We start from the raw sequence: 18,942 nt of genomic DNA, 5'->3' as shown, positions 1-18,942 counted from the left end.
TCACCACGTAGAAGTTCTGTCACCACAAAACTGAGACACAAAGGTTGACCTTTCTTTGCCAACTGTGTAATACAACCAAGGCCTTTGTGAGCATTCAGTGAGGCTGAAAAATGGCAACTAATTCACCCCCAAACAGGCATTCCTTTTGGGCATGTTTAAATGCCAAACAAGCCCAAATCGGATTCTTAGGAAAGCAATGTTCAGGATAAGAAACCCGCCCAGGGCCCTGGCCGGTTTGGCTCAGCGGTTAGAGCATCGGCCAGCGGACTCGTGAGTTGTGCATTCGATTCTGGTCGAGGGCACGAACCTCGGTTGTGGTTCGTCCCCAGCCCTGGTCAGGTCCTGCGGGAGGCAGCCAGTCCATGTGGCTCTCCCTCCCTTTCTCTATCTGATAATAAGTGGAAAAATATCCTTGGGTGAGGATCAAAAAGAAAAAGAAGAAACCAGCCAAGGATAAGTAATAAAAATTGACATCTTTAGCCAAGTTTTTCCTAGAGTGAAATTACATTACCTATATAGTTTTTTTTTTTTTTTAAACAAAATCTGCCAAGGGGCTTTCCATGAAAACAACCCGAGCTGCCGAAGAAGCTTGTTAGCACCATCCGAATGAACTCTGCAGCCCCCTTCACGTCCGTTCTACAGCTGAGCGTGGCTCCCAAGCACAGCTCCCGCATATCAACTTTGATCCATTCTGTCTGCTGTGGGGTCTGCCTTCCCGCCAAGCCTCCAAATTGGGTGTGTCCCTCCCTTCCCCCCCAAACTGCCGAGTCTTAGACGATTCCCCAAGGGTCTCTCACATCCCTACACATTTTGTGATCTCGGCACGACTGCCCAAGTCCACGCTGCTTTTACAAGGATGTGGTGTAGTGAACCATCTTAGGCGGTACAGGTAGTGTCCCTGCCCGGAGCAAAGCCAGGCTTTATAAAAGGCGGAGGCTCCCCGAGCTCCGGCTTCCTCCAGGAACACAGCCCACTGCATGCGCAGGTAGGCAGGCATTCAGGCTCAGGAAACGTGCAAATGCTGATCGAGTGAAATGCTACTGCTGTTGCTGAGCATTCCAACGCCCTCTGTCTGTGAGCTGGGAGCCTCGCACCGCCTGCCAGGATCCAGGAGACATGGCATGCCACCTCATTAGCTCGTAAGTACAGTCATGCGCCACTTAACGAGGACATGTTCTGAGAAATGCGGTTAGGCGATTTCGTGGTGCGAACACTGAGTGCACTTACACTAAGCTAGGTAGTGTAGCCTACACCTCAGCTGTGTGGTCTAGCCCATTGCTCCTGGGCTACAAGCCTACTGCACAGAACAACGCGAGATTAAGTGCCATCAGAGACAGTCAACATGAGATGTATGACGCTGCTGCCGGTGTAGCATGGCACACTGTTCACAGCAAACACTTTTTATAAGCAGAAAAGAATAAACTCTAAAAGAACAATAAAAGGTATAGATCAGTCATTTATCATCATTATCAAGAATTGCGCACTGTACATAATTGCATGTGCTATTCTTTCCTAGGACTGGCGCTGCAGATTTGTTTACACCAGCGTCACCACGATGTGACTAGTACACTGCACTACAACACTGACGGCTACATCACTAGGTGACAGAAATGTTTCAGCTCCAATATCTATGGGACCACCTTCTTATGCAATCCATCATTGATTGAAAGGAAACAGGCGAATAACTATAGAGCAACATCTCAGTCCCTCTCCTGTTCTGACACCCATAGGTTAGAACCCAGAGCTCTAAAAGGAGACCAAATCCACTTAATAGAAAGCATCATGTCTTCACACACACACAAAAGAAGACCCATAAACATCGTCATGTCAGAGAGCACTTTAATAGTCTACAAATCGATGCAGTTTTATTTTCATATTTTGAATCATTTTATAGAAACAGTAAAATTTCAAATAATTTTATAGTAATATTTTGCATGATATCATGACAATAAATTTTTGAATCATTTTATAGTAAAAGAAGAGACACAGAGTAAAACGGTTTTCCCTGTACAGGTGAAATCGTCACGCACTCTATGGAAATTCCCCACATCTGTCCAGTTCTGGCTCCGAACAATACATAGCTAACCCTTTTACTCTTTTTTCTATTCCTTTTAAGAGTTACCTCAGATAGTAACTGGGAAATCAGGACTACTTGTGGCATAAAGAATCTGGTTTCCTGGCAGACACGGTTTTATTAACAAGCACAGCAACCAACGTTTGGGGTCAGGTGTCGCACACATTTTTTGCAAGCGTACAGCAGCCACCACAGCTCCCACTGTCGCCCGTGGGAAATGGCACACACACACACACACAGCCTGCAAAGAACTGTGGATGCCAGAGCGTTCTCGCAAGTCCCAACACTTGCTTTCCCTTTCAGCAGTGACTCGCCCGTGGGAACCAGGTGGGGGCAGCCCTGAAGGTGATCAGAACTCTGTGACAATCCCTGCAGCCGCCCAGGACTCAAGGGCATAACCTCCTGACTCAGCGGAAAGGTTTCCACTCCCGCACTACCCACGGAGCAATGCAGTCCTGTGCCAGCTGGGCACAGGCAGTGACGGGGACAACCAAACGTCCTCGTGGTGAGAGATGAACACATCACTCTACCCAGGGACAGGCGGGGAGACATCAGAGGCAGAGACAGTGTCCTGATACAGCCGGTCAACCTGGGTTACCGGCCTCCCTCGGACCACCCCGTTTCTGAATGGCCTGACCCGAGGGCTGGGGGGCGGCGGGCAGCAAGAAAACCAAAGGGCACAGTGAGGCGAGGGAGAAGGCTGCAGGCTGGTTGTGGGTCTGGAATCGGGCCGTAGTTCTCCTCTCCTTGTCTAGTTCAAGTCCAGTTGTTGTCTAGGAAGCTCGGGTGGGATTTCTGCTCTACTTTTTACAACAAACTTACTCATCCTGGTCTCCCGGGTGCCTGTTTACTTTCTGGGTGCCCGTAAGTACAACTCCATTACAGTTCCATTTGCCAATAACCTACAGAATGTTTACGATAACCAGGTGGGCGAACACCTCTTCCTGCAGGAGAGAAAATCGAGTCCTACCAGGCACCTCCCCAGGGACGCTGATCAGAGGAGCTGCGGCTCAGCTTTTGCCTGGAAGTCTCTCGCTGCTCTTCGGGGACATGAAATGCCGTATCTGCAGTGAGATCGGAACCACCCCAATCAAGGCTATTTTAAAAATTTCATTAAAACTTTATCAGATTGAACTAACTAGTCACCTAATTTGCAACCAAACGCCCCTGCCTCTGACGGTGGCGCCCACTCTGCTGGACTTGAAAGTGGGCAAGGGGGCCTGCGAGGCAGGAACATCCCTGGCTGGCAAGGACGGGCTGAGGCGTGGCAGCTGCCCACAGCCTGGCCCGGGCTGAGCTGGGGACCCGATGGGCAGAGAGGGGCACGTTCACGGGTTCTCAGGAGGCTCAGCCCGTGAAGACTGCACCAACGAAAGCACGCAGCCTGGGCTGAAGTGACATCTGGCCAAAGGATCCCAGCAGAATAAACTGAATAAAAATGTGAAACAATCAATGGTACCAATTTGTGTTTCTTATAGGCAACTGCTACTGAATGAGTCAAAACATGGCCTAGAGGGCAGCTGGGCCCGGGGAGCTGAGTCCCAGGAGGGCTCCGCTGACCGTCCCCACGGCTCGTCAGCTAGTCCCTGGCTCGGGTACCAGGTGAGGAGGCGGAGAACAGATGCCAGCTGCCACGAGAGGGCCCAGCGCTCCTGCGACAAGGCCACGGGCCCTCAGCACAGGCAAGAGGGAAAGTGCCAGCCAACCTTTTACGGATATGTACGTACATATCTCCTTACTGAAATACCAACGGATCTTGACCTCCAGCCTCAGGACTGGGACTGGCAGGGCAAATTCCGCCCCTTCAGTGCAGAGGCTGCCTTGAAATCCTGCCGGGGTGTGGCCCTCTGAGCCCGTGCCAGCCCGGGAGCTGGCATGGTGCTGTGAGTAGACAGCAGCACCCACTTTCCATCTGCTGTGTGCCCTGCTGACCTTTGGTTAGGGTCACACTGCCCTGACCACTGCAGTCTGGCCTGCATGAAGCCAGATGTCCCTAACCCACCAGAGCCCACGGTGATGGCCCACTTCCTCTTTACCTGTCATTTGGTGAAGCTCTCATCTGTGAGGTATTTTTGTGTGTGTGGAAGACCGAAAGTGGAGGGAAACAATTTAAAACAGAAAAAGAAAACACGGACAAAAGCATTGTACCTTATCCTGGTTTCTTCACACAGAACGCCTGTGCCAAGAATGGGCGAGAGAGACCCGTGTAGGGACCAATAACTTATCCCCAGGCGTGCCCTCCGCGCTGGCTCCGTGCCCGCCCTCACACACCCTCCTCCACGGGGCGGCTCTCAGGACACAGAAGCCGCAGGCACAGATGTCCGCACGGGGTCCTGAGCGTGCCGTTGCGGAAGCCACACCAAAGTCACAGACTCTGGGGAGCGCCAGAGGGGAAAGGGGCAAACAGGTGGGCAGAGAGGCCTGGTGCCGGCACCACGCTCTTTGCCCCGGAGCACTCTGCTGGACCGGGCAGATCTCCGCCAGCCCACGGGGTGCGGGGACACGCAGCACGCTGTCAGGGCGCAGGACACCCCGTGCGCTTATCTCCACACCTGGCTCTGGCTTACCAAGGAAGGGCCCCTAAGATGCGGGGCACAGGTCGGGGCTGCCCTCTCGCCATACCCATGTAAGCCTGCAGCCCTCCCACAGAAGACCGCGCCTCGGGGAGGAGGGAACCTTCGATCATGGCGTGGGGGGCCGGTGTGTGTATTTTCCTGAAGGGAGGGAAGGGTTGACCGGGCTGACAGCTGACAGCTTCTCCCGAGGATGTTATGAAATGCGCTCAGTGCAAACCTTTCCCTCTGAAGGGAACGTTCCCAGAGGGGACCGGCGGGTTCACTCATGCACTGCTGTGATCTGTCACATGCCACACGCTTGCTGGAGCGTCTTCCTGAGTAATCTGATGAGCGCAGGCCAGCAGGGAAAGGCCCTTGAAAATACACACACACGAGACGGGAGGGCAGACCTTGCTGGTGAGAAGGGCCCCATGCACGCACACCGGCACCCCAGGCCATGCCCTCCTTCCCCGCCCCAACTCGACCCCAGGGGCCACTGGAGTCAACCGGCGGATTTGTCAGTGCGCACCCCTGGCCCCTGGCCCCGCCCCAAGGTCGGTGAGAGGCTCTGGCTAGAAGTGGAGCTGGTGGGGGGCCGCGGGCGGGGCGCCCTTCTCCAGCCTCTTGACATGGCAGGGCTGACAGAACAGGCGGTCCTCCAGCGGGTAGCAGCGGTGGCCGTCTTCGTCGTTGAGCTCCAGACCACAGTCCTGGAGAGGCAAAGGGTCCAGTGGCAGCCAAACAAAACGACTGCAAGACTGACACAAAGCCACCGTCCCTGAAGCCAGCGTGTGGTGCCCTAGAGCTGGGACACGCCGAGCGCCCTGTCCCAGGGAAGGTCTGCGGCACGTCCCGCACCCGGGCCACGGCTGCACGTCACCACCGAGCCGTGAAGCAATGGGATGCGACATTAGTGTGAGCACGACAGATTGCCAAGATTTAGGGGGGCGAAAAGGATATAAAATAGCTCATGTAAAATGTTTTATAGTGACTACATGTTGAAATGATAACATTCTGGAAAGAATGGGTTGAATAAAATTTTATCACAAAAACTGATCCCACCTGTTTCTTGTACTTTTTTAATGTGGCTACTGGAACACAAAAGGACACACAGGACCTGAATTTGTGACTCTCGCGTTCCCACTGGACGGCGCTGGTCTGGGATGTGTGGAGGGGACGGCATTTCCCACCTGTGTCTCCAGCACTGCCTGGGGATCGAGCTGTCTGTCCCCCACAACCCCTGTTCTCCAACCGCCACATCACAAAATACGTCTCCTCTGCTCCCACTTAACTCTGGTTGAAAGGTCACAGGCTTTGACCGTGTGCACCCTTCACAAGCCTGGCGGGGGTGACCCGTGGCTGGCCTACAGTCCTGTGGCTCCTTCAGGCTGGGGAGGGGACAAGGACAGAGGGGGGCAGATGGCGCCCACCCACCTTCACACCGACCAGCCACATCCCTGTTTCCAGGGCAGTGGGGGTGGGGCGAGATTTCGTCCTGATTTCCAGGCTCAGCCGAGAAAGAGGCTCCTGGCGGAGAGAACAGCCTACCAGCTGGAGGGGAGGAAGTCTATCCCCCACGTCGCACCCTGACTGACCACGTGCCCCCGAACAGGACCTGAAACCACACTGCCCAGGCCCCTCCCGTCCTGCGGCTTCAGGCAGGGCGGCCTCGGGCCCTGGCAGTTACGCACGTGGAGAAAATAGTAAAGACCTTCATGCCCCAAACATCTGCACCCTCTCCAACCTCCCCCCGACCCCCCCGACCAGGCTCTACCCCAGTCCCTCCACCAGCTGTCGCACTCGGCTGGGCCCCTTTCCTTGGGCTGCTGAACAGTTTGGGGTCTGGGCAGGGAGGGGCCTACCTCGCAGTGGTAGCATTCCACGTGGTAGTCTCTGTCCATGGACACGACACGAATGGTCTCGTCTGAGCCCTGGGCCAGGAAAAGTGAGCACAAGAAGCAGTTGGAGGGCCCATCAGGCTCCACATGTGGTGGGGGTGTGGGGGGGATTCTGAGTAACCCGCGGGCAGCCTTCGGAGAAGGTACTACCATGGGGGGGAAAGGACACCCCGACCTATGGGCGGAAGTGGGGCACAGGAGTGCCACCTCAACACTGCAACACCTACGTGCTCTTGCCCGCCGGCTCGCCTGCTCTAGGAGTTCGTGCAAGTCAGAGTTCGCCCTGACCGCCGGGATGAACGGGGCACGAGCAGCGGGCCGGGGAAGCCAGCAACGAGGAAGGGGCTCCTCGGTGAGGCCACTAAGGACAGACACTGCCAACGACCCCGGGGAGAAATTCCTGCGGTGAGGCCCTGGGTCTGAAGGGGCATCTTACCTCGGGTGGGAGGATGGGAAGCCCACAGGCTGCACACTTGGGGGCCAACACCCTGGGGGGAGAGCAAAGAGCAGTGAGATGCACGTTGTGTTTCTGGGGGGCAAGGCCGAGTTTCTGGGAGGCCTGCGCCCGGGCCTGCCGGGGCCTCCCTCACGCCCGGCTCTGCCTCCTCCAGCGCCGTACAAACGGCCTGGCTCACGCTCCGGGACTCGCTTCCGTAAAGCTTCGCGACGGCCCCCCAGCGGCAGCAAGTCCCCTCACTCCACGGGGCAGAGACCGACAGGCTGCTTGCTCCCCTCGCGGTGCCCGGTACAGGCCCAGGCACCCCGAGGGCAGAGGCCAGCCGAGTCGGTGCCTTCTGACGTCAGGCAAACCTGCAGCCACAGGGCCTGGTGGATTGAGCTGTTTTTCTTTTTCTTCAGTAAACATAATTATTTACTCCGTTCCTGCCTGCACAGACATCCGCGGAGCTGCCTAGTGAGGCCCCTGCTACACCCCTCAAGCCATGAAGCCTTTGGGGAGTGGGCAGCGGGCTAACGGGACCAGCGTCTGACTGTCATGCTGCTGATGTCCATGCGGCTTCACGCGCGGCTCCCAGCCTCCTTACTTGTGGTAATCCCGGACACAGTAGATCTTGTTCTCCGAGTCCACCGTGAAGGGCACCCCATCCAGGCACTCGTTACAGATGACGCAGCGGAAGCAGCCGGGGTGGTAGGACTTCCCCAGGGCCTGCAGGATCTGGGGACGTGAAGGACGAGTTCAGGACTCAGCAGGGGCGGGAGGGATGGCAGAAGGGAGAACATCGGGCAGAGGGACCATGTGAACAATCACACCGCCGAGGCACATCACCCAGAGTTTCCCTGGGACCAAGGTCACGTCACGTGTACAAACAGGAGAAGGCCAAACACACTCCTTCTGAATTCATAGAAGCTCCGGGAGGGGATTTAAAGGGCTCCCTATGACAGCGCCAAGGTGCTTTGCGGGAAACGATGCAAAGCAGGGCCGTGCAGGGATGCAGCCCGGACTTGGGAAGCAGGGGTGTGTGGGAAGGTTAAAGAAATCTATGAGAGTGCAGAGCTCGGAGCAATCCTCTTAGCTCCTTCTAAGCGGCTTTGACCCTGCAGCATGATAAGCTCAGCCCCTGATTATCTCGAATCCAGGTGCAAGCAAAGCCTCTTTGTTGTTGTTTTTAAACACAGTGAAGAGAGGCCCAGCCGGTGTGGCTCAGTGGTTGGGCATCGACACATGCACCAAGAGGTCGCCGGTTCGATTCCCAGTCAAGGCACATGCCCGGTTGTGGGCCTGATCCCCAGTGGGGGGCGTGCAGGAGGCGGCCAATCGATGTTCTCTCTCATTGATGTTTCTACCTCTCCCTCTCTCTTCCTCTCTCTAAAATAAATAAAGAAAATATTTATACAAATAAACAAACAAACACAGCAAAGAGAAACCCACACAGGCCGTCTTCCTCTCTGTCACTGATCTGGATGCGTTTCCTGGAACTGTGAGAGGCGTCCTGAAACCAGGACGGAGCTGGGACACAAGGGGAGAAAAGCCAGAAAGAACGTTCTTGGTGACGTCAGCAAGTAACCAACTTCACCCACCGTGGAACTGCCCACTTCCAGACCTTGTTGGGTGAGAAAAACGCTTTTCCTATTAGTCAGGGTTCTCCAAGTACAACCCGTGGCCCACAGCATCAGCATCACCTGGACACTGGCTGAAAATGCGGATTCTGGGGCCTCACCCCAGAACCCCTGAATCCCTGACTCTGGGGTACGGCCTTGGTGTTAGTGATTCTGAGCATGCAAAAGCTTGAGAACCACTGGTGTGAGTTAACATGAGTCTGGGTTTTTCTATAGTGTACGATGGAAAAAGCATCTTCACTGACTCAATAGGAGGGTCGTTTCTGCAAATACCTGGGCCATGAGACTTAGCACAAACAACGAGCTGTGGAATCAACACCAGCCAGGTTGCTCCGAAACACCCATCTGGGAGCGAACCTTCTAGGGTGTGGAATGTGGGGTACGCTCTACCTGCTGATCTGCACGGTGCCTACATGGGTACCTGCCAACGTAAAAGCTCACTCAGCTGTACACTTCAGGTGTGTGCCCTTTCTTCCATGAGTTTTTACATTTTCTCAATAAAGATGTAAAAAAATAAAAGCAACAATCAGCAAGTCCCTTCTCTAGAGAGGAATTAATGGATCAGCGTAAGAGGGGATGTAACTCTTCCCAACTAAAAAGATGTTACATAGTCATGTTCTCTAACCAGGAAATTCTACAGGGCTGACCTCCACGGGTGCACAGCCTAATCCGAGACAGAGTAAGAATTCAGTATTCCTTAAGCCCACAGCCTTACCCTATAAGGAGACCAGGAAGGAAAAACTGTCCCCACTGAAGCGGTAAAGATACTGAGGCCCACGACAAGCCCAGAGAGCCAGTAGCTCAGCAAGGAACAGAATGTATAAAACCTGCACCTTGTTCCGAAGGTTCAAAAACTCATCCTAGAAACAGACTGAATCGGGCAGAACGCAGCGGGGAACAGTGCTCATCTGACTTTCTGCGCCTGACTCCAAGGTCGCTGAGAATTCTGTCCTAACAACAGGTCCCTTCGGCATCCCAGCTAGGCCCCGCGGGGATCACAGAAACCAGAGGGAGGCCAGCGTGATCTGAGCAGCCCAGAGCAGAGGAGGGTCGGAAACACCGCACCGTGTGACCGGATGGCTGCGGGTGTGGTAGCAACACAAGCCGACAGTGTGGGCTCTACTACAGCAAGCAGGTGCACTGCACAGGGTCTGCTTTTAATAAAACAGATAAATGAAAAACAAAAAAACTGCAACCGCAAGTCCAGCTAGCAAACACTGTTCTCCATGGTTCACTTCCTTCTTCTCCGAGTGCCGCCCCCTCTCCTGTGCTCTTACCTCGTTCGGCTGACCCTACTCACCATGTCCATGATCAGATGGCCACAAAGAAAACACCTGTCGGCAGACTGCTGGAAGCCAGAGTACTGCAGAGGAAAGAGAAACGTTACACCCAGGCAGGGCAGGTGACCCCGGCCACTCCCCTGCCAGCCACAAGGATAACAAGGAAGTTCTCAGAAAGCTGTGTCAGTCTATTCAGGAACTGTCATTTCCCCGAGGACAACACGGTTGTATGATGAATCATGGAGTGGTCTCTGCCACCAAAGCCATGGCACATACTAACACCACTTGCCCTCACAATAAGTGTGTCTGGTACCCATGACATGCCAGAGAGGCCTCAATCCATCAGGTCTTCTAAAGGAGGAGTTCCCCTGTATTACCTGCGAACTTCAAAAATTGTAAATTCTTAGAATCCAGCCCAGAACTACTGAATTGGAAACTCAGGGGATGGGGCCCAGAATCTGTGTTTTCACAAGTTCTTCAGAGGATTCTGGTGCATGTTCAAGTTTGAGACCATCACTCTAATCCTAAAACAATTCTGCGAGTATATGTTATACCATTTCTCAAAGGGGAAGCTCAGAGAGGTTAAGCAACCTTCTCGAGGTCACACAGCCTCTAAGGGGTAAGGACAGGGTTCAAATTCAAGTCCGATTCCTGTTAAAAAGCTAATGCCTTTTACAGTTAGCTTCGAAGAAACGTGGTAGGTAGTATCTACCATACCTTACCAACACACACACACACACACAGCTGGAGTCTTGGGAGAAATGAGGAACTCTCTTCAGAAGACATACTAGATATTACACACTGGAAGACACTAGAGTTTAGATATTGCAGACAGAACTTAAGGGGGGAAATGTAATGGAAAGGAAAGTGGACAAAAGGAAAAGGGAAGTTTTCTACAACCAGTGGTGGGGGTTTCCGCTGCCGGGCTCTTTGTCCATTCCAGGGCTAACAACAGTTCTGTATTTTCACTTGGGACCCACCCCTGCCCCACTTGGCAGGCCCCAGGATTTCTGCAGGGCTGACCCCATGCCGGGCCCCAACTCAACCCTGGCCAATCAGAGCATCGCATTCCTCCAGCACCAATGATTTTCCCCAGGGATGGCCATGTGACCCAACAAGAGCCAATGAGACTCCAGGAGCTGTCTGCTCAGGCTCTGAAAGCAGGACCAGACCTCAGAAGGGCTGCCACCATCCGGCCATCACACAGTGCCCGAGTCTGATGCCAACACAATGAGAGGCAGGCCCAAAAACTAAAGAGAAAATGAGTCCCAAAGGCGTTGCTGGAATGACCTTCCTTGTTGCTCAATCCAGCTTGGGTTTGCTTGTCTGTGCCGGCAAACACGAGTCATAACGAATCCATGCGCACATCCACAAAGAAGCTGGCCCCCGGCCACCTCTGGGTCTCAGCTCCTCATCCCTGAAACGCAGGCTCAGCTCAACACCCTGTGCCGGGCCCACTGTACACTCGGCACTGCTCGGCTCTGGTGACCGAAACGTGGACAAGCACGGGCTTCCCTCCGGGGGAGGGGCATACAGTACAGTCAGGACGGGAAGGCGTGTAAATGGACACGATGCTGCGCTAACTGCTCGGCCAGGCGGGGCCGCGGGGGGCGGCGTGTCCCATGTGGGGGCAGGAGGGACAAGGAAGGACGTCGGAGTTACCGGGCAAAGACAGGGTGAAGGGCTGTAGCAGGGTACACGGCACAGCTAAGGCCGGAAGGGGAGGCTGGCGGGCATGCAGAGAATGGCAAGCGCAGAGTGAGGAACACAGGGCTGGGCAGAGGCAGGCTCCGGATGCAGAGAGCTTTCCTGCGCCAGCCTCGAACCCTGGGGTGCAGGGCCCGGCAGGCCAGGAGGACAGGCAGATAGTGTGGGAGGGGATCAGGCCAGCCGGCTGGGCCACCCCGACTCTGCCAGCTGCGCAGGCCCAGGGAGGCCCAGGTGGCCCCAGGCTCCATGCTTGGCTGCACTCGGGGACAGGCAGGAAGAGGGCACAGGAGGAACCTGGGACACAGTTCTCAGAGATGAGGACCCAAGGCAAGGAGATGTTTCTGCTTCAGGCCAGGGACTGTCCTGTGGGCAGCGAGATGGCCTCAGGGGTGCTGACAGGGTTGGAGCTCAGATCGGGGATCACTGGCACATGGACGGGCTGTCCGTGCATGGGGGAGGCTGGATCTCCCTGGAGAGCAGGCAGAAAGAGAAGGAAGGAAGGCCCAGGTCCCAGTCCGAAGGTTTTTTTGGGGGGGAGGGAGAAATGGGAGAAGCAACAAGAGGACAGGCCAAGTGACCCTCAGGTGCCTTCAAGGCACAGAGTGTTGTGGTCGGTCCTTTGCCTCAGGAGCACGGGCCACCCCTCACATCTACAGAGGGCAGGGCAGGACTCCTCTCTCAAGCAGTGCCGTCCCACCGACACGGGGACCCGGAGAGCCCACCCTCTTCTCCGGCCAGCCCCTCCGCATGCCCAGCTCTGGTCAGGACGGCAGGAGAGACGACCTGGGGACAAACTCACCAGGAAGTCTTCCTCGCAAAACACTTTGCCGTTGACGAAATAGAAGGCTTTTCCTCTCAGCTTCCGGCCTAAGGAAAAAACACAGAGGCAGAGTGAAAAGAAAATGTTACCATGCAGCGAACAGACAGAAAAGAAAGGCAAAATCTCTTTACGCAGAAACAGACACGCAGACAATGCCAACTGCAGGCAGGTTTGTGGTTAGTGAAGCCGCTGGTGGCCCCTGGCAGTGGGCGGGCTGAGGCCAGGAGACGCCCCTGGAGGCGCTGCCAAGGGCTGACCGGGACGGTCCTGCTGAACAGGCAGTGAGACGCTGGTGGCAGGAAGGCTGGGGCACACAAGTGGGGGCACCGGGCAACAGTCTCTTGTGAAGCTCCTGTTTCCCCCAGGGGTTTGGGACCATCGCCTTCGACATGTTCTCCAGGGGACACTGGTGACATCCTATCAGGAAAGTCCTGTAAATTGGTCCACTCCTGTTTTCCTTATTTTCAGATCTTTTTTCATCTGAACTACGGAAAGTACACATTGCTGGAAGGATAAGGATTTTTCGTGTTTTCTTGGGATCTAAATGGGGCGAGCGGCCACGGGAAAAACCCAAAGCACCCTGACTCCTCAGCTGTCACTTTAGTGTCCGTGGAGCTAGAACACTGACAAGAATAACTTACGTTATCGTTCCTTTGATCCCTCATGAAAAAACACAATGGGCCAGGTGTTCACGGTGAGCAGGAGCAGCCGGCGGGAGACCCCGGGTCCGTGCCTCAGCCGTGTGCCCGGCTCCAAGACTCCAGCGCCAGGCACAAAGCACACCCACCAGACTCCTCGGGAGTTTCAAAAGCTGAAGGGGTTCTAAACACTAGTGGAATCGAGCCCCTGGAGCCAGGGTCCACACATGAAACCTAAGTCACCAATGTCACAAATATTAACAGTACTGGGGACACAGACAAACCCAGAGTGTCCCCAGAGCAGGCCGAGCACAGGGCGACAGAAGAGAGACTGTGGATGTGGCCTTGGAGCTCAGAGGGGACTCTGCAAGTATCCACGCCGACGAAAAGCCACAGCAGAGGAAATAAGTTCAACTACAAAAGGTGGATCTAAGACCTCAGTGCGAAAAACAAAAGCTATTATCGGAAATGACAGGCAACTGTCTTGGACCTTGGCACGGAACAGGATTTCTTAGGTAAGACCTAAAAACCGCATCTTATGAAAGCAAAGACTGATAAATGTGACATCGAAAATCTAAACTTCTGTCCAACATAAAACAACAAAGTTCAAAAGACAAACTGCTGGAAAAATCAAACTGCTGCCCAGCAGGGAGGCGGATAGAGGGGGTCGGCGGCGGGTGGACTGGGGGCCACGGGAGGCAGAAGAGCGCCCCCTGGCTGGGTGAGCATGGCTGCAGGCTTGCAGGCTGCAATGGAGGCTGAGGTCAAGAAAGGACGCAGACGGCGGGCTGACCATCCACTTTTCCGCCTCCGTACCCTCCTCTGTGGAAGGCCCCGCCTCCTCCTGGCCTGGGCAGACCCTTCTTTGTGTGGTGCTTGTTGCTGCCAGACCCACTGTTGTTTCTGTGTCTCCCGAGCCCTCTCACTGGTTCCTGAGGACTCGGTAGGACTCTGAGTACGTGCTACACCCCTTAGGATAGAATGTGATTTCACATCAGCTACGCACTAGGAGGGCTTGGGGATGGTCTGACAAGGGCAGTAAATGCTGAATTGAAGAGATAAAAGGCAGGCCAGGGATCAGAAGGTGGCTGCAACCCACCTAACAAGGAACTAGTACCTAAAACATAAAGAACACCAACACTCGAGAAGACAAAGACAAGTAACCCAGTGGAAAAATGGGCAAAGTATAGGAAGGGAAGGTGCAAAGAAGAGAAAACCCATTAAATTCTAGGCACTAACCATTTAAAAGGATGGTCAACCCCACCAGCAACCAGGACGTGCGAATTAAAACACGGTGAGACGCTATCTCATTCCCAGACGGGCGGAACCCACCAAGCCCGACAGTACCGTGACCTGGGGGCGCCGTGCGACAAGAGGAGCCTTTCACACAGCTGGGGGGGCGTGTCGACTGGCACAACCGCTTCGGGAAGAATTTGGCAAGAGCCCGTACTCCTGAAAATCCACATGACCTGCAACACAGGCCTAGGGGTGCCCCTCGAGCTCTCCTACCGCACATGTACAGATGTCCTCTGTAGCCCTGAAATAAAAACCTGGGAACCCAGAAACATCCGCAGTGCTCACCAGTATAGAAAAACTGATGCATACAGGGAGGGAGATGCTGGAGTTAAAGTCACTGAATGAGATGTTACATAGCAGTCAAAATGAACTGGATTGGTGCATATTATTATGAATTAAACAAGCTGATGTGCAAACGGGAACGCTGCTCAGTGATGCATTAATATCATCGCTACTATATGTGTAAGTCATAGCATGCACTCAAACTAGGACTGCGTGTTGTTTATTAATATCCAAATGTGTGGAAACAGTAGAAAAACTGGGCCCTGGCCGTTTTGGCTCAGCGGGTGGAGTGCTGGCCTGCGGACCAGGGAGTCCCGGGTTTGGTTCCCGTGAGGGGCACATACTGAAACAAAAAAGAAAAGAAAAGAAAAACTGGGACTGCAGGACCTGTGCCCTCAATTCACAAGAGCAGCTGCCCGGAAAGGGGGAAGTAGGGTGGGAAGCAAGATGATTCCAATTTATCCGTAATATAAATGTTTGTACATTGTGGCTATAAAGTTATCTCCTACAGTACTTTCCTGTAGTTTAACTACACACACACACACACACACACACACACACACACACACACCTCTTTAGATTAAATTATATAAACCAAAAGACAAATGACAAACTAGAGAAACATCTGCACCATATGACAAAAAAGAACTTAATCCTAAAATGCAAATAACAGTCCAATAGAGAAAAAAGACACAGGCAAAGACAGATGACCAAAGAAGCATGGATGACCAACAAATATAAAAGAAAATCTTTAACTTTTTTAATGATTAAAAAACTGACATATTTAAAATATCCCACGCTGCGTCAGGCCGGCAGAAGGTGAAGAGTTATGACGACATTGACAGACACTCTCCACTCTGCGAGGAACAGTGGAAACTGGAACAAGGTTTGAGGAGAAAATTGGTATTAAATATTCATAGAATTTAGAAAGTGCAGATTATTTTGACCCAAAAACTCTACTATAAGAAAACGATCAGAGTTCAGTTGTTAAAGGTGCTTCGTCTCGGCATCATTTATAATTGCCCACAAAAAATGAATGAGCACCAACCAAATGTCTAATTCCTATCAAATAGATGATGGCATTAGCACTATTATGCAGCCATAAAAAAAGATTGTTTTCAAAAAGAGATTTAATGACCCAGAGACTTATTTACAATTCTCTAAAGGAGGGTATAAAAGTATGTGTGGGTGTGTACAGACATGGATATATACATACACACCTATGTGACTGCAAAATTATATGTATGCTTGTACACACCCAATGTATACCAAATGTTAATGGTTATTATCTTTGAGTATGGAAATGGGTGATTTTTAATTCTTTTTTTCGGCACTGATTATATTATTTATAGCCTGAAACAAATTGTGATGGAGTGAGGAGTGAGGCATATGTTAGAAGGCTACAAGCCTTGTGCTCTCAAAGCCTTTCCTATCTTTCCCTCAAAGCTAGTTTACCCGCACTTCTAGAAGGTTCTAGAACCTTCACAAGTACTTCCTGACTCTGCTAAAATAAGGTAACGATGAGTGCTTACGACTAAATGATTTCAGTTTACTAACACAACCCCCAGACCAGGGAAGTTCATTTTAATTACTTCACTCTAGGATTTTCCACAGGGATGGTGAGAAAGGAGGTGAGTCTGCAGCTGCCGGTGAGGCCACTAGAGGGAGCAGAAGGCCACCTAAAATCCGCACCAGACTAGAGAGGGGGGAGGCTTCTGACCCAATGGGGCAGAACACCCAGCTCTGGGTCCAGGAATGAGCCCAGGAAGTTCTAAGGAATCTGAGCAGGGAATTAATTTTTTGTTTTGTTTTTAGCTTTTATTTATTTATTTATTTTTAAATTAATTTATTTTTGTTACAGATGTTTCTCCTTTTCCCCCCATCAACACCCTCCTCCCAGCCCCCCCCCCCCCCAGTATTGTTGTCTGTGTCCATTGGTTATGCGTATATGCATATAAGTTCTTTGGTTTATCTCTTCCCTCCCCCCACCCCTCTCCTCTGAGGTTTGTTTTGTTTTAAAGGAGGGCAGCCCAGCTGGTGAGGCTCAGTGGTTGAGCACTGACCTGTGCACCAAGAGGTCACCAGTTTGATTCCTGGTCAGGGCACATGCCCAGGTTGTGGGCCCGATCCCCAGTGGGAGGCATGCAGGAGGTGGCCAATCGATGTTCTCTCTCATCGATGTTTCTGTCTCTCTCTCCCTCTCCCTTCTTCTCTAAAATTAATAAAGAAAAAATATTTTTTAAAAAAATAGGGGGCAGATTACCTCTGTCCCAAAAATCATCGAGGAAGATCATTAAACATGCCGGAGCACTGAACCCTCTCTTATTCTAAGAAATGTAAATTAAACAAGAGTTCTTCCACTTATGATATCAACACAGATCTTTTTCTAAGTGATCACAGTCGTTTGTGACTGCTGTCACGGCATATTTCTGTAAGCTACTGATGAGAGTGTAAAATGATAAACTCTCTTTGGAAGGAAAACTTAAAAATGTTTGTCTGACTTGGGGCAGTCTGGGACTTAGCTTAGGGAAAGAATCTGAAATGTGAATAAATATTTACTTGGATCTAATCTGGCAGCCTTACAGAATGACTACATAAAACAGAGTACATCTAAATGTGAAAATATTATGTAGCCATTTAAAATACCATTCAAGTAAGTGTTTTAGTGATACAGGAAAATGCTTATATTATAGAAGAATACTCAAAATACATTAGTAAGTGAAAAAAGCCAGCTGGACAACTGTGTTTAGAGTACAATTCCATTTCAGTAACTTACGCACACACACACACATACACACCCGCTGATACACAAAAGAACAACCTGGAGGCCTGCACACTAAAATTATCAGTGGTCAGTGCTGGTTGACAGCATTACAGGGAAACTTCACTTTCAATTTTATAAATGTTTTAAAACCACATCCAGTATCATGTAGGTAGGATGTATTAAAGGGAAGTTTCACTTACTATTTCATACATTTCAATATTTGAAAATTTTTGTAGTATTAGGTACACTTGTAGATATGAGAAATTTCACTTTTTGTTTCATACGTTTCTATAATAAATTTTTCTAGAATTATGTATTTATAACCTGAAAAACACTTTTTTAATTTTAAAAAGCCCTTATGGCCCAGCCGGCATGGCTCAGTGGACTGAGCACCGCCCATGGACTGAGAGGTCCCGGTGCGATTCCCCGTCAGGGCACATGCCCGGGTTGTGGGCTCCATCCCCAGCGGGGGGCGTGTAGGAGGCAGCCGATCATGTTTCTATCTCTCCCTTCTGCTCTCTCTAAAAAAATTAATAAAAACATTTTTAAAAACTTTTAAGTAAAAAAACCCTTATGGAATAATATGAAAAGTAAAAAAAGATCCAAAAATTGTGTGTTTGAAGAAGGACTGGAAAAGAAATCTGCAGGAGTGAGTGACAGTGCCTCTGAGTAGACATGGCGTCTGCATCACGGCGGTGGGGGTGGGGAGTGTTACTGCTGTTTGTTTGCTTCCTTCTACTTTCCTACAGCTCCTCAAACTTCTAACAACACACAGTATTACTTTGATCATCATTTAAAAACTTGCCCAGCTGGCTAGACAAATGCTCTTGCTGCCTGCCAGTCCCCAGAGGGGCCAGGGAAGGGCTCTCAGGATGCATCTGCTTTTCCTTGATCAAAAATAAATAAAAACTGAGCGCTCCCCACAGACCTGACAGTGGGCCTTAGTCCGCGCCAGAGAACTCAACTCCAGTTTTCACTTCGGGTTTAAAAGGCCATCTAAGTTTAGACCACGAATCCCACGCCCAGAGTTTGTGTCTGTATTTTGTCAGTGGGAGAGAAAAGCTAACATCTGCTGCCTGCCTTCTGTGTCAAGGACTGCGTTTAGAACTTCCACATATTAAAAAAGTTTTTTAAATGTTTAAAAACATGGTCACACGTTACTGCATCGTTAGTGCCCGTTTCTGTCCCTGCCCCGCCACGGGCCTCTCACAGAGAAGTCCACACGTGGCTCCGTGGCCTCCTCCGGGTTTCAGCACGTGTGCAAAGGGCTCACCAGAGAATGTGGCAGAAAGAAACTCCACCCCATGTCAGTGTCACAGAGCAGCACAGGAGGCGGGAACTGACTGTTCTTGGGAATCACTGGAAATGACACCCCAGGATTGCTCCCAACTCTCTGGGTTTCCCTTTCTCTTCATAAAAACACAATGCTCCAATAAAGATAAAAATAAATAACACAATGCTCCAGAGTTCAGTGTTATCATCTGCACGTGGTTGATTCCGAGGCTCAGGCAGGCGCGCCTAGGCGGTGTGTGGGCATGGCGGGGACCCA

At 51.8% G+C, this 18,942-nt stretch overlaps 1 protein-coding gene across 1 annotated transcript in view; it reads right to left on the bottom strand.

Annotated features, from left to right (window-relative positions):
• Positions 1-1,840: 1,840 nt before the first annotated feature.
• Positions 1,841-18,942, bottom strand: part of LIMD1 (LIM domains containing 1) — a 57,520-nt gene continuing 40,418 nt past the window's right edge. The window contains exons 3-8 of the mRNA XM_036266340.1: positions 12,393-12,460; positions 9,904-9,966; positions 7,571-7,701; positions 6,964-7,015; positions 6,492-6,560; positions 1,841-5,339 (exon numbers count right to left, since the gene is read on the bottom strand). Of these exons, the coding sequence (XP_036122233.1) occupies positions 5,202-5,339; positions 6,492-6,560; positions 6,964-7,015; positions 7,571-7,701; positions 9,904-9,966; positions 12,393-12,460 (521 nt within the window). The 3' untranslated portion in view covers positions 1,841-5,201. The remainder of the gene's footprint in view (positions 5,340-6,491; positions 6,561-6,963; positions 7,016-7,570; positions 7,702-9,903; positions 9,967-12,392; positions 12,461-18,942) is intronic.

Source organism: Molossus molossus, unplaced genomic scaffold (genome assembly GCF_014108415.1).
Source record: "Molossus molossus isolate mMolMol1 unplaced genomic scaffold, mMolMol1.p scaffold_m16_p_18, whole genome shotgun sequence".
Taxonomy (NCBI): Eukaryota; Metazoa; Chordata; class Mammalia; order Chiroptera; family Molossidae; genus Molossus; species Molossus molossus.
This window is presented reverse-complemented; position numbering and strand designations above follow the sequence as displayed.